The following is a 15,241-nucleotide window of genomic DNA, read 5'->3' as shown; positions in this document are numbered from 1 at the left end:
ACTTTATGTAAATCCTATACAACTAAAATGAATATCTATCTATACGGTCTAAGACTATACCTTTTTATAAAAATTATCACACTCCCTAATTTTGGAAAGTGTTAAACAATAGTTACACACGAAATTACTAAACTGCCCTTAATAAACACTCATTATGAAAAAAGTTTTTATAAAATATCAAATTTACCCTTAATGAATTAATTTACACTCTAAACTCTTATTTTAATAATTAACACACTAAGTCCCAATTATAAAATATTTTACTATCATCTTTACATCAAGTTACACCAAATAACACCGCCGCCGCCACCACCACCAATAGTACCGTCACCGACACCACTAGAACGTCGTCCCCTCCACCGTTGCTGCATTGCGCGGGTACCATGCTTGTACTCCTTTATAAAGATTATCCATCCCCCTAAAATAGAAAGTGTTACACAATAGTTACATACGAAAGTATGAAATTGCCCTTAATAAACACCCCATATGGAAAGAGTTATTAGGGATTACTAAATTTGCCCTTAATGAATTAATTTATATTCTAAACCCTAATCTTGCTAATTTACATTTGAAGTCCTTATTTTATAAAATATTTCCGTTATTATCTTTACATCAACAGATCAACTTACATCACTCGACACCAATTATCGATGTCATCACCGTCCGTCACCAACACCACTAAACCGTCGTCACCGATAACGCCGGTGCTTTGCGCGGGTACCATGGTCGTAATTAAATATTATAATTAATATTTATTATTATTAATAAACAAATTACTTTCTTTTCAACTCTCTACATTTTAAATACCCAAAATACCCTTAATTTTTAACACATTCCTAACTCACACACTAAATCTACTCAGTATATTCTTAAAATATTTTACGCCCATATTTCTCCAAACTATCAATCTCCTTTATTAATTAATTTAAATATTTTCACCTAATATCTCTGTAATAATTTTAATAAAGTTATTTACAAAATATACATCTCTTAACCATAAAATAACTACATCGTTAACACCACCGCCACTAGCACCACCTGTTGCCGCCACCGCTGCCGCATTGCGCGAGTTCCCATCTCGTTATATTATAAAAAGAATAGCTCTTTATTTATGGAAATCTTACAATTTGTGTTATATTTACACATAGCACTCCTTCAAATCTTTTTATCTATACTAGCGTTGTACCCGTGCGATGCAGCGGAGAATAAGAAAAAAACGCCGGTGGTTTGATGGTAGTTTGTGGGGCAGCGGCGATGAAAAAGAAAAAAAAATAAGCCGACGGCGGTGGATGGTGGTTTTTGGGGCGGTGGTGGATTGTGTTTATGGGGGGATAGCGTACATAGAAGGTGGATTGCGGCGGTGGATGGTGGTATTTGGGGCGGTGGTGGATGATGTTTATGGGGGGAGAAAATCAGAGAAGGGGGAGGGAGAGAAAATCGAAAATCGGAAATCGGATGAACGTATGTGTGTGTAATGAGCGTGATGAAGAAAAAATAAGGTAGGATAAATTAGAAAGGCATAAAAGACATTTTAAAGGTAGAGGTATTAAAAGAGGGATGAGATAATTTGCTTATTAAAGGAGTATAAATTACCCACCAAACATTAATAACTAAAAAATCACTCACCTCATAGCCCCACCACAGCACGGCACCGTCGGCTCAACGATTACGCGCATTGCGCGGTACGATGTTAGTATATAAATAATTAATAACCTATCAGCTTCAATAGACACACTCCCACTTTCCCCCAATTTCCAATCGCAATGTCTCAGGTAAAAAAATCGCGATCCATGTCCTTCAAATTAATCACCAATTTCTATATAGATTAATAACATCCACTTTTCAAATTCTATTTCTATCTGTATACAATTTCTTTTACTATTAAAGAAAAATTAAATTACCAATTTTACAGTTTGCCTGTTAATTCAAATTAGGGTTTTTCTGTTCCAATTCTACAATTTTTTTGTATTAATTTTACATAAGTTGTGTTGTTTATAGGTTGATAACAGAAACTCATCCGCTTCCAAGCGTGCCAGAACTGATGGTATGTTATATCTCTCTCTCTCTATATATATATACACACACACACACACTGTTATAGTTACATATAAATCTGTTACTTTATCGTTATATTGCTTTAAAATTATGGTACTTGAGTTAAAAAATATTACTGGAATGGTTTATATCAGTATATACATGTAGTCATATAGTTTTTTGAGAGAATAATAAAAATATGTGTTAATTCGGAATTTGATGTATTCCGAATTTCAGGCGGTCGTAGAGAAGACGACTGGACCTGTCCAAGCTGCGGAAACGTCAATTTTTCGTTCAGGACAAGTTGCAATATGCGCAACTGCACACAACCTAGACCAGCTGATCATAATTCTGTGAGTGTTTACGAGCCGTTTCTGTTTATATATTTTGTAGCAAGTTTATCTGTTTATGAAAGGAATGTTTAGATTTCCGTTGTGCTGAGGCACCCGCACCCCTTATCACGGTTTTGCATTGATTGTTATTTGGCTGCATCTAAAATGCGTTGGCTGAAATTGAACAAATATGTATATAGTAAATGTATGTAAACACAGACCTAAGATGACGTCAACTTTTGTGAGATACTGGCTAAATCATTCTTTTCACTTGATAACTATGAAACACTTGTTACTTTTTGAATCTGAAAATGAAGGATATCTTCACTATGCATGATTGAATTTGATCATGACATTCGTACTTGTATTAATAGGACATTCTTGGTGTTAAATCATTGAAAGTTTTTTTAAGGCGAAGTTGGAGTACCTTCACAAAGGGGCCAACCGTACGGAATTATCTTGTTCATATACTCGGTCTATTTACAATAACAAAGTCATAATCTTGAGAGGAAAAAGGGCAGAAAAGAAATGAGACCCAAAAAAACAGAGCTCAGTTCATCAATTATCATGTGCTTAGGGTCAATCATTAAAAGTTATCTTTGAGATTGAGTATTAGGTTATTTGCAGAATTGTCTTGAATTAATAATTCCAGCTTAATAGCGTTACTATATTTGCATGTTGTAGAAATCTGCTCCAAAGCCAATGCAGACCCAACAGGGCTACTCTCCCGCTGCCCCTTATGCTGGTCCTGGGGCACCATCATCAATGTATATTGGGGTATCACCTTATGCTTCATCTATGTTCAATGGATCATCTGTGCCTCCATATGATGCGGGCTCTGCTTATCCTTATAATTACGGATCTCGTGGAGGCAGCCCTTATCGGCCCGTACAACTTTCTGGTCCACCTCCTTATTCCGGTACATCCCTGATAGGTAATGGTAAAATGTTTTCATCTTCATTCAAAACTGAAGGAGACCTTCACCTATTTTCTTTAAATCATCTAAAGCCACACTGACCTACCTATTTAATACTTTCTTTCTGCAGTATATAGTTAGCTTATGCATGTTTTATTCTCTAGCTATCAGCCAATAATGATAAAGAGGAAATGGCTTATAGTCGCCCGTAGTGTTTTTTTTTCAATGTATACAACCTTCTAGATAATCAAATTCAAAAAAGTCAAATTGTTATTGAAATGCTATAAGTTTTGTAACCATATTAGGCACACTGATTGTTAGTGTCAGACAAAAAGTATTCAGGTCCACCGAGCCCAACTTGTTTAAGAATTACCCATCATGACCTGAACTAATATCGACCCATACCAACTCTGCTACCACCAACCTCTTGTTTATACATGGATTTTTTTTTATTTTTTTTTCCGTTGTGGGGTACTCTATATTGGTTGTGTCTTTTTGTGCAGGTGGCATGTATGGTATACCTCAACTGATGGAGCGCTTTGGGTTGGGCTTGCCTCTGGGCCACAATGCTATGGTATATTTCATACCAACAACTGAAGTCGTATCATATGCTTTCGTTGATATAAAAACATGTGAATAGTTGCTTCAAAGTTACGCTTGTTATATTAATTGTTATGAATTTTGAAAATCAATAGGGCCCACGACCTGGATTTTTCTCTGAGGATAGGGGACCAAAGAGAGGTATGTGATATCTTGACTAATCCGACTATTTTTTAAGATTCTACCATTAGACAAACATTGTGGAAGATTATATTTTATAATGAATGCTTTATGTTTTTGAAAATGCATAGATGGAAAAGGTGACAATGATTGGGAATGTCCCAAATGTGGGAATGTCAATTTTGCGTTTAGAACTGTTTGCAACATGAGGAAGTGCAATACTCCTAAACCAGGATCTCAGGTATCAGCTACTGTTTTTGCTTAACATGTTCAGCAAGATTATATTAAAGTGCAAGGAAAAATGCCTAAAAGGTAACCGGCTTCATAGTGTTGCATTTTCTGTTTAACCATCCTTGTTGTCACCAATAAAAGGTAACCTGGCTTAGTACTTTCGATAGAAAGCCTCAAAGTTTCAAAGTCTGCTCCAAATCAATCTGACACGGTTATCCTGTCCTAAATGGTGACATGGCAGCTGATGTGACGTCTAAAACCAGGGAAACCTATTAGATTATCTTAAATGAAAACTTAATGTTTAAACCTTTTTGTGAGCGCAACCAACTTACCCAGACAGAGCTTGTGACCTTTTTGGGGATTTTGTCCCCAATGCTTATGCATGGCATTCTACTTTTTTTTTTTGATGTTATTCTCAAGCATATTAGTATTGCATATTTGCGTATGCTACCAACGATTGATTTTGAGGATTTTTTTTTTATTAATGTTTAGGCACCAAAGGCAGACAAGGGCACAAGTAAGTTGATTTTTGACTAGTTTACACGTTTTCTGGAAACAACATAATTCATATTAGGTATCTATAATTTGTGCACCCAATTAATTTGCAGAACCAGATATGCCCGAAGGAAGCTGGAAGTGTGATCAATGTAACAACATAAACTACCCATTTAGAACCAAATGCAACCGGCAAAACTGTGGTGCCGAGAAACCATCAGAGTCCCAAAAGTCTCCTTCGGAAGAGGCTGTAGAAAATGATCAGGTCTGTTTTGTAATGTGTTTAGTTCCGTTAAATTTATGTTGCTTGAAAATGTCTTTGTTTGTATTCGTGTGTACCTCTTGTGAATGTAACGTGAAAACTTTTGGCAGCCATTTACATATGTTGACAACCTTCACTTTTCTCCTTCCTTATTTGTTTATAGTCATTGACTTAGTGGTGGTAATCCGACCCATTTCTTTAGAAATGGGTCAATGGGACTTTTTTTTACCATATCGTATGGAACAGGTCGAAGGTCAGTCTTTTTTCTAATGCATTCATCATTGTAAATTGTTTAATTCACATATACAGATTAACATTTCAGCAATATTTTTATGGCTGTAATCAACAGATTAATTAATTTTAAAGTGAAACAAAAAAGGTGTGCTGGTCATTCAACCCAATCCGATGGTTTTGACACCTACTAAACGAGCTTTTTCAACCAGAAATTGTATTTGACTTTTCATCTAATCTGCTTGACCTGCCCATCATGCCACCTCAGTCTCTGTGTAAAGATAAGTAATGTTATTAGAGGGCGTGGTCATCCTGTTATTAATTTGCATTTGTCTACTGTTCCAGTGAGTACTAGGACATGTTTGAGAAGGTCCAGGGTTGTCCAGCAATTGCCCAGTATTGGTCTGAATGTCGGTCATGTTGTGGTCGTCGTCCTCATGTTGCTGCGGTTATCGAGTTATTCTCTTGTGGTTCAGGTCGTCAATCTGTATTCAAATGAAAATTTGGTATTTATGGTCACTATGGATTTCTTTTATATACTTGCAATTTGTCTCATCCTGGAATATTCTGGTGAAATGTTTCTGGTTAGTTTTTCTGGTAACGCTGTTACACTTAGGCGTATTAAGTAGGCATGTTGACAATAATGTGCATGAGGTACCTGCTCCCTTTTGGCCCAGGTGTCAACATGTTCTTAATGTCGGTTACTTTGTTGAGCGTCATTGGCTTACTTTATGTATGATAAAACACCACCTTTTCTAGTCTCTAGGCCTGTTGTATTAGCTCTAGCTTCTTTTTCTTTTTTGTTCATGTGCTTAATCCTGTGAAAACTCCAAGTGGTAAAGTGGTTTTGTGTTATAAATTGAGGTGGTTTCACCAGAGATTGTTTTTGTTGGTAGGTTTTCTGAGCTTTACTAATATGGAAAGTTTTTGCCATTGTTCACACTTAATTATATGTAGGATCGGTCAAAATGAAAATATTTGTTCGGCCTTCTAGTGGTGCTGCTTATTTGTAGCAACACTTTGTTATTTTAGACTAGAGACCATGAAGTAGTTGGTCCAAGACTCCAAGGGTAGTTGATATCGTTTGCGGGTATCTTTTAGCGGCATATCCCATTCAAACCTTGTAATAGTAGTAGATCCCCTTTTCAAAAATGTGAACCATTGCCTATGTAAGTTCTGCAACAATTCTGGATTGAATTATATTTAAATAAAGAAATCAACTTATTTGTTTCTGCTCGGGAGTTTGTTTGTGTAGAAATAATGATTTAACCTTGAGACTTTTAGTTGTAATTTTTTCTCTGGTTCTCATTGCTGATTAACAAAGACTTGCCAAAATTTTGATCATAAATACTGGAGTATAGGCGTAGATTATTATTTCATATGCCGGTCACATTATTATACAGGAATGTATGAAGATGGTATATCCCTGGTGGGTACATATTTATGTGATGGTATGTCTAGATTATGAATTTATCTAATATGTAGTGTAAAATCATGCCCTCATATGAAGAGTGTATTTGTTTTGTAAATGGGTTTGTTTAGTATGAGTATAGGCGTGAGGTAACGGAGGAATGTCAAAAATTATATATGCTAAAATAAACGATATAGAAGAGAGATGGATATGGAGAAACAAAGAAGAAGAGAAACATGCGCCCCTCCATATATGAAGGATTTGGAATTGGTAATCTTGATTGAGTTGATTCATTGATTTCCAATTTTCTTAAACTAAAAAACACCATGCAAAGTAATATAAATAAAAGTGTCATAACACCTTTTGTCCAAAAAAAGGTGGTGCACCACTTGTCTTTTGATTGAAGGTGGTGCATCACTTGTCTTTTGATTGGTTAAATCACTACAAAAGGTCATCTCCACTGCCGGCATTTTTGACAGAGTTCGCTTAAAACTAACTAGAAGCTATCCGTCATTGCAGTATACGCTATTTTAACCATTCAACGGTTATTATAACATGTGTTGAAACTTGAGTTGCATTTACATCCTTTTGGGAGATTGTGGAAGTTTTATCATATGAATACATACATAAGCATATGTAAAGATGATGCATCGTTAGTGACTTATATGTTGAGTCCATTTGCCAATCCTGAACTTGGCTTTAAGGCTTTGAAGACTAGATATAGGCAAATCGCAATGCAGTAATTAAAATATATTAAAAAATCACAAAGGTTAGATAGGACCCCGAGGGTCATTAGTTACCCCTGTTTACATCGGTATCTGTTGAAGTCAGCCTTGGCTGTGAAACAAACAATGTTCACAGCCAATGACGCACTTGTACACGTGCTAGCGTTGGGCATTACCAGTGTTGCAATAATTGATCTCTAGAGGTGTAACGTCCACCATCGGAATATCGGATACAAATGTCATGAAAACCAAGTTTCCATGAAGCACGAGGACATATTTCCAGCTGATAGCATTGTTTGTTGAGTAGTACAGAACCAATATGTCCAATCATAAATCAAATGATAATAAAATCTATAATGAAACAACATAGTGTGATCACACTTTCAGAAATCTTAAATAAGTATTAATACCATCACTGTCAGTCTGTCACAACCAAAACACAGTTCTATTTGCAGGCGATTATATTGCAATCAAACGCATAAACTCTGTCTTAACAGCTTAAAATCAACACTAGGTCTTTATATTCTCACTTTCCAGGAAAAGAGTCCAGACAATAATCCAAGGGTGTACCTTAGAGTCCGGTGCATCATCCATTGGGGTGGAACAGCAAGGAGTTTCCATCTGACAATTTGAAAATCTGAAGCTCTTGAATATGACTGCTGGCATTTTTGGCAGCTGAAGCATCAATATGGGGATCAAACGACTGTTGGGTAGCCTGCCAATACTCGCGGGAAGAAAGTGGCGAACCTTGAGACATCTCATATTGAGGCATGATGGGACTACTTGAATACATTGGTATGGAATTAGGGTTGGAAGAACCCCATGAATGGTTTGACAGAAGAGAGAGAGCACGCCGAAGGTCGACTGCATCTACATTGGAAGATAATGGTTCCTTGAGACCTGCATAGCATAGTAGTCATCTGATGATTACTCAACTTTCATATTGGTAAATTGTGAAGTTGGCAGATGGGACACTATTGTTACTGAGCATGAATATGTCAAATATAGTCCTGTTTTTTGGGTGTCATAGCTTTAACCATCACTTTAGGGTATGTTTGGTTTAAGGGTATGGGCTCTGGTACACACAAAACAAGGATCCTGTTTAAAGGCCTACCCTCATAAAGAGTTGTGTTTATGTACATAAAAAGCTGTAAGAAAGCCTAGTATTCATATGTTTCTCTCAAGTCAAAGAACTTTCTGTTGCGTAGTTTCATTGTAAATTAAATATTGAACCTGTTTAAAATCACATATTAGACGTCAAGCTGAAGCGACTGATCCGTAGCAGTGTATCTATAGTTCATTGCAGAATAATCATACGGAATCGCTAAAATATGTCATCCAGGCATGCTAAATGTTATTAATCAAACAAGGAGCAGTAGTTAGAAATCTATTTCACTTGCTATGCATTTTGACAAGTTACAATGTCTATTAACCAACTTCTGTAATATAATGACTATTAACATGTGCAGGTGATGTCTATCAGCCATTGCACATGTTTAATATGATGCATCTCACTTTAATGTTGCCCGATATAGGAAAAAGTACTAAACAGCCATTTTGACACTTACATGTCACTTTGCGGTAATTGTCAACTTTTAGGTTTCCCAAACTAGGCCAGTTGCATTATCTATCACCAACGCGTTAAATGAGAAACCCATTGTTCTTATCCTAACCAGAACGGAATGATGTTTGACCCCATTACAACCCCTACACGTATGACCTATCTTAATGCACTCTTTATGAGGATCAATACCTTTCGTCTTTCGAGTAATAGAAAAGCTCACATGGTTTATCAATTGGTCTTTACGTTCATACTGAAATAGGAGAACAAAAAAAGTAGGCTTACAGAGTAATCAAGAAAACAAACCTTGATTGAATATCTCGGGTCTGGTCCCCTTGGATGACACTAACCTATTGAGAGCAGGGATTGACATGTTTAGCACATCTGGCATCTGAACTCCTGTAGAATCAGGCAGGGGATCAATGGATTCAGAACCATAAAACGATGAATATATACTTGCTGCGCTAAACCGAATAGACTCATCTTTCGGTTTTCTACGCCTGGCATTATGATCTGAAAGTCTTCTGCGGCAGCTTCTTTTCTCCCCATCAAACTCTGACATACCATGAAACCTATACCAATCATTAAGAAAGATATAAAGATATGTTTAGAGTTGAGAATTTCTATAAATGGATCCATGCACCTAGGAATGGATCGATTCAGGTTACCTTTTATCTGTAACGGGTCAAATTCAAAACTTTAGCTAAAGAGGAATCAGGCAAAAAAAGTTAATCAATGTGTATTTTTAGCGCATAAAATCTCTTTAGTCGATACATTCAAAGAATCAGATTATCGTGAAATTAAAAGATTCATGTTATCATATCTCTGACCATTAAGTCACTCCTATCAACCCAATCCATCTAGATTTATTCATACGAAATTCACATTTGACCCATTACCCATATTACCAATTTAAAAAGGGCAAAATACAAAGAATACCAGGGGTTAGTACATGAGTTTAATCTATAACTATATGTAGCAGCAAGGTTCAGGAGCTGACCTGCTACACTGTTGGCAAAAACGACGTTCAACACCAGCCACAATAACTTTCGGACATTTGGAATGACTTTCACAGACTTTATGTTTGCGATGATACTCCTTCGCAGATGAGAGATCAAGGTTGCATCCTTCAACTTGACACCTGGAAATCGGCGTAATCTGGCAAGTTGGTTTAACTTTCTTCTCTGCAGATACAGATGAAGCCGGAGCACCCAAAAAAGGAGATGTTTTGTTGTAGTTCTTAGCATAATTGTTCTCAAAGTATGTTCTTTTACCAAGTTTCAAACCAATGAATGGTTCACCCGAACAAACTGAAGGCTCTTTGTTACTACAAGAATCATTAAAGTAATTGTATCCTTTAACACCCTGTTTGAATGACGATTCAGTCGAAGGCGATAGTGAGCTTTTCGTCGACGAATTGTTCACTAAGTCAGATGTAGAACCACCACTACCACTATCACCGCCAATACCAAATAAGTTAAAAGACCCATCAATGTCTTCTCCATCCCCAATCCCCCAATAACTTGATTGTAGCTTTTTAGGACTTGTGTTGCCTTTATAGTTGGATATGTCAAAACTTTCGTAATCCCACTTCGTATTCCACTCCATTGCGGAATACGATTCACTCAAATTCTTTCACTTGGTTCTCTTACACAAAATGGAACCCGGCTTTAGATCAGCAACATCTAAAACCAAAACACTTAATAATTCATAGCTTATCAAAAGACCAAGTAGTAATTATACTGTTATAAATTTTAAACAAAAATAATATAACAAAGCCTATAAATTACTGTATATAACAAATAATGGTACATATATATATGTTCCCAAACTTTATGCAAAATATGGTGAAGAATACATCACACCCTTGTGTCCCCTATCATTACAGTAAAAAGACACATTCAAAAAGTATAGCATAATAGCAATATTGGTAACTAAAAGTACCCTCTTTTTTTCTACTGTTTTGTTTTATTGTGTATCTAACACCAATAATTGATACACAACGAAAAATGAAGGGTCTGAGTAAGAACTCATATCCTTGCAAAGAGACACCCAAGACAAAGTACATTGTGAATAAGACTCAACAGTAGTTATCAATAAATGATATATTTACTTCCACATATACCAAAATTGTGACATAAATCATTAAATTCTCTAAGGCCCTTTTGCACTTGACTATCATAAATCATAAAGAAGGCCATACTAGCATGTGCTTGAATACACACAAACACACACAAGAAACTGACTTATTTTATGAAAGAGTAATTATCATTTAGCAAAATATTAGCCTTGTCACATACATATATCATGGCTAATTAGTCTTTGATCAAGTAGTTCTTTGGTCTCTCGAGATGAAGGTCAAGAGTTTGATCCTTACTCGTTGCAAGGTTAGATGTCTTTTTTTTACCTAGATAAAACCTAGAACCCATAACCCGTGGAAGACGATGATGGGTGTTGCTTAATTACTGTTACATATATATTAGGGCTAAAGTCTTAGAATAGCAACATACTTAGGCTGGTGGCATTTTTTTCGAACATTCGGTCGGTATACGATATCGCTAAAAGAAGTTTTCCCATTAATCTATGGTTAATACCATACGCTAAAAGTATTGTACATTAGAGTCGGTCCTTATTTGTAAGAAATGGTTACCATAGTTCTACAGGTGTTAATCACAAGTGTTACAGTTAGGAAAATCCACAAATATATTTTTAAAAAATAGAATAACTCATGACACAAAAAAACAAAATTTATAAGAAATTATGTTATAACCGCAATTGCCTAAAGTTATTTATAACTTGATGGGTCAAGTTAAGTTAATCTTGACTTTTGAATCAAAATCAAAATTTGCTGGCTTGCTGGCTAGCTCGTGCAATCAATAAAAAATGATTCGCGTTAACTCCCCAAATTAATTAGTAAGTTGGGGAACTTTAGAAAATCCTAATCCGGACCATGAGTCTAAAATAAGTAAATAACCCATGATTTAGATAAGATATAAAAACTATGATAATAATAAGGATAAAATAAACGTGAGTTAATAGTTTTTGTTGTTTTTTCATTTTACATACAAATGTCATTTTCAATGGAATATTTTCTATAAAATAAAAAATAAAAATAAAAAACAGAGAGAAAGGGGGGAAATCAATCCCCATTTTCAAAACATAACATCTTAACAAAGAATGATTAACAATCTTTAATTAGTTATACAAAAGTACTTGATATATACATATAGCTAGATAACATATACGAGTATATATTAGTATCACCTTTTTGAAACACACACACACAAACTAAAGATTTTACCAAATTCAGGGTTTCCAAAATAACTTTAAAACTATATCCAAACAGTAAGAACAGTAGTAATATAATGAAGTGTGAGTTCTTAAGTGTACGTGTTTTTACCTATGACAGCTGTTTACAGAAACATTAGATTATAGTTTGTGTGGATGTTTGTTTTAGGAGATGCAAATATGTGTGTGTGTGTGTGTGTTATATAAAAGTAGTAAAATGAGGGGTGCTTACCTATATATCAGAGTTGGGTCTGCAACATTCCATGAAAATGAAGGAAAAATGGGAAGAAAAATTACTTTACCAAATGAAGAAAGTTTAGAAAGATAAGTTTGAGTTTCTATCAATAGTGGTATAATAGTGTGCTGGTGGAAGCTTTTTTTTTACTTTTATTGTGTGTAAAGTGTGTGGTGTGTATAAAGTCTAAAGTGTATAGAAAGGAGAAAAAACCCGAGTTTTTGCACTTTGCTCCCTTTACCAATATCCAACAATCATGTTAAAAGTTGTTAATTCCTAACATGAAATTGATATATGATGATGTTTTTCTTTTAATATACTCCGTATCAAAATTTAACTCTGATTATACTTTTATTTATAAATATTAATATTAATATTAATGACAAGATATAACTTTATTTAGATGATCTTGTAAAATATATTCATTTTAGTAACTTCTCAATTTTAAGTTAAAAGTCCATCTTTACTATTTATTTTTTAAAACTGACGAAAATATTTTCCCTTCAATATATCATTTCTCTTACATATCATACCCCTCCTCTCGATGTCCATTTTTCAAAAAAAATCCACACGCGCACATATACCCACAATTATACACACATAGATTCAAACGTCATAATAAATTATTGTTGTGTTATTATAATATATGGGTAACCTGATAGTTTCATATAGTGTTTTTTGCTTCAGTCAACTTAATGTTCACTGTCTTCATTTGGTTGTACTTAACTAATCCTTGGTGTCGTTCAAAAAAAAAAAACTTTAGATACATTATTTAATGTGCGGCCTAATAGTTTCATATACTATTTTTTGCTTCAGTCACCTAAGTGTTCAGTATTTTCATTTGGTTGTACTTAACTAATCCTTGGTGCCGTACTGCTGTTCACAAAAATAAAATAAAACAGAAACATTTCAGATGCGCTAGTCAGCTAATGAATATGTTATTGTTATGTGGGTAACTCGAAACCAACATATAGTTTTTCATATCGGTTGTGGAACCAAACAATATGAATTTGTTAACAATTTAATCTTAACGTTGGTTTAGCTTGGAATTGGTTAGAGGGGATTTTCCTTAAGGTTAGCCTTCTAGGTTCGAACATTATAGAGTGCTCAATTTGATGATTCGTCCAAAGCTGTGGACACGGGAAGCGATTTGTAGATTAAAAAAAAATGACCTGCAAACTTAATAGTTGTGGATACTATAAGCTTTCATTTTAGGGGCTAGAAGTGTACTTTAAATTTAGATATGGACCAAATGGCAAATGCACAAAAAAAGTGTGAAGGTGACAGACAGTCGAGTGATAATCAGGTGCAGAGGTCCGTATAATGCCAAAGGTGTACTCATACCCGATAGGGACTTTTTTGGGTTTACTCGCTGCTATTTTCCAAATTTTGGGGTTTCAAAATAAACATGTTTTCTCACTGACAAAAATTGATCAACGGCTAGGATTTCACCAAATGGCCGGCCAGCACTCCAAATACTTTTGCCTTTTCGATTCTTCCATGGGACCAAAACCAACACTATTTTAAACACAATTTTAATTCTTAATTACACGTGATTAACACTAGTGCATTTTAATTAGGTAAAAAAGCAATTTCGACCATATCCCTTATCAAAATATAAATATACCCTTATTTAAATTTTAATTTTCCACTACTTTTCAATATATAAACTATAAGCCAATTTTATTAAGAAATCACAATTATCAAACCATATCAATCACAAGCTGACATAGTGATAATATCAAACTAGAAAAATCATTACATTGCATCCTACCAATTTTATTAAGAAATCTTAAAATATATTAAAAAACAACTGATGACGTACTCGCTGCCACCCAGGGTAAGCCTCACTCTGGGAAGGCTACGGATTAAGAAGTTACCCAGAGTGTTACACAGTCTGGGTTAAAGAAGATAAGCACAAATAAGATATTATCATGTCACTCCCTTAAATAAAGGAGATCATTGCTAAAATTAAGGGTCGGAAAACGCGTGTGAAGACTTACCCTTCATGAAACATCACTATAAACATCACTATAAAATGGGGAAAACCCTAATCGATAGGGGGGACGATCTTCATAAAGAAACCCTAACGATCTGAACACACTCTCGCCGGCGTACAAGGGAGAGAAAACTCCTACCAACAGGGAATCGCCGTTCAATCCACTAAAACACTCCAAATCCTCTAACCTAATCGGCTGTACAAACAACAACTGACTTAACTTTAATTGATCAATTACAACTTTTAATTTCTTAAAATTAATTAGATGAACACATGTTTAAATTAAATTATATTTTTTGATTTTCCATCACTAATTTATACTTTTAACCCATTTTTAAAATAATTAATACTTTATTGCATAATGTTTATTTAATAACAAAATGTAGCTAAAAGTTACGGAAGTTACATATTTATATCAAATATTTTATTTTATATTATTAACTGTAATCAAAATAATTGTAATATTGTTGTTATTAGAAATTTTAATCAGACTATATTTATGATAATCATTATAATTATTATTAGTATTAAAATCAGATTTATTTATGATACACATTCTTCTTATATAAACTGAAACTCACAAATAAAATAAAAACAAACAAATTTTTTGAAAACTACACATACTAGTTGCTACTTTTATTATTCTTAACAATCATGACTTACGAAAATAAAATTACTTTTTTGCAAGAAATCAATAAGAACTCTAACATTTAGGTAATCAAAATTGAGATATTGCTTCTTTGAAAGAGTGTGTATAAAAGAAACTCTGTTACACCATCCAACCTTGATATGATTTATCAT

At 34.5% G+C, this 15,241-nt stretch overlaps 2 protein-coding genes across 5 annotated transcripts; one reads left to right on the top strand and one right to left on the bottom strand.

The window, feature by feature from the left end:
• The first annotated feature begins 1,708 nt into the window (after positions 1–1,708).
• Positions 1,709–5,982, top strand: LOC122582034 (ranBP2-type zinc finger protein At1g67325). Of its 3 annotated transcripts, XM_043754393.1 has the most exons (10): positions 1,709–1,772; positions 1,999–2,044; positions 2,272–2,387; positions 3,051–3,300; positions 3,786–3,856; positions 3,978–4,023; positions 4,134–4,243; positions 4,726–4,750; positions 4,842–4,993; positions 5,567–5,982. In XM_043754393.1, the coding sequence occupies exons 1-10, from the start codon at positions 1,764–1,766 to the stop codon at positions 5,567–5,569; spliced, it is 828 nt and encodes a 275-aa protein (XP_043610328.1). In that variant the 5' UTR covers positions 1,709–1,763; the 3' UTR covers positions 5,570–5,982. The 3 variants fall into 3 exon arrangements, with proteins under 3 accessions (XP_043610328.1, XP_043610321.1, XP_043610317.1); XM_043754386.1 differs by lacking the exon at positions 5,567–5,982 and having other exon boundaries at positions 3,051–3,285; positions 4,842–5,545; XM_043754382.1 differs by lacking the exon at positions 5,567–5,982 and having other exon boundaries at positions 4,842–5,543.
• Positions 5,983–7,738: 1,756 nt separating this feature from the next.
• Positions 7,739–12,569, bottom strand: LOC122585782 (squamosa promoter-binding-like protein 12). Of its 2 annotated transcripts, none has more exons than XM_043757906.1 (4): positions 12,439–12,569; positions 9,919–10,617; positions 9,225–9,490; positions 7,739–8,257 (listed from the first exon to the last, which is right to left on the bottom strand). In XM_043757906.1, exons 2-4 carry the CDS (start codon positions 10,524–10,526, stop codon positions 7,944–7,946), a joined length of 1,188 nt encoding a protein of 395 aa, XP_043613841.1. In that variant the 5' UTR covers positions 10,527–10,617; positions 12,439–12,569; the 3' UTR covers positions 7,739–7,943. The 2 variants fall into 2 exon arrangements, with proteins under 2 accessions (XP_043613841.1, XP_043613840.1); XM_043757905.1 differs by having other exon boundaries at positions 9,919–10,603.
• Between the last annotated feature and the right edge of the window lie 2,672 nt (positions 12,570–15,241).

This window comes from Erigeron canadensis, chromosome 1 (assembly GCF_010389155.1).
Source record: "Erigeron canadensis isolate Cc75 chromosome 1, C_canadensis_v1, whole genome shotgun sequence".
Lineage (NCBI taxonomy): Eukaryota > Viridiplantae > Streptophyta > Magnoliopsida > Asterales > Asteraceae > Erigeron > Erigeron canadensis.
This window is presented reverse-complemented; position numbering and strand designations above follow the sequence as displayed.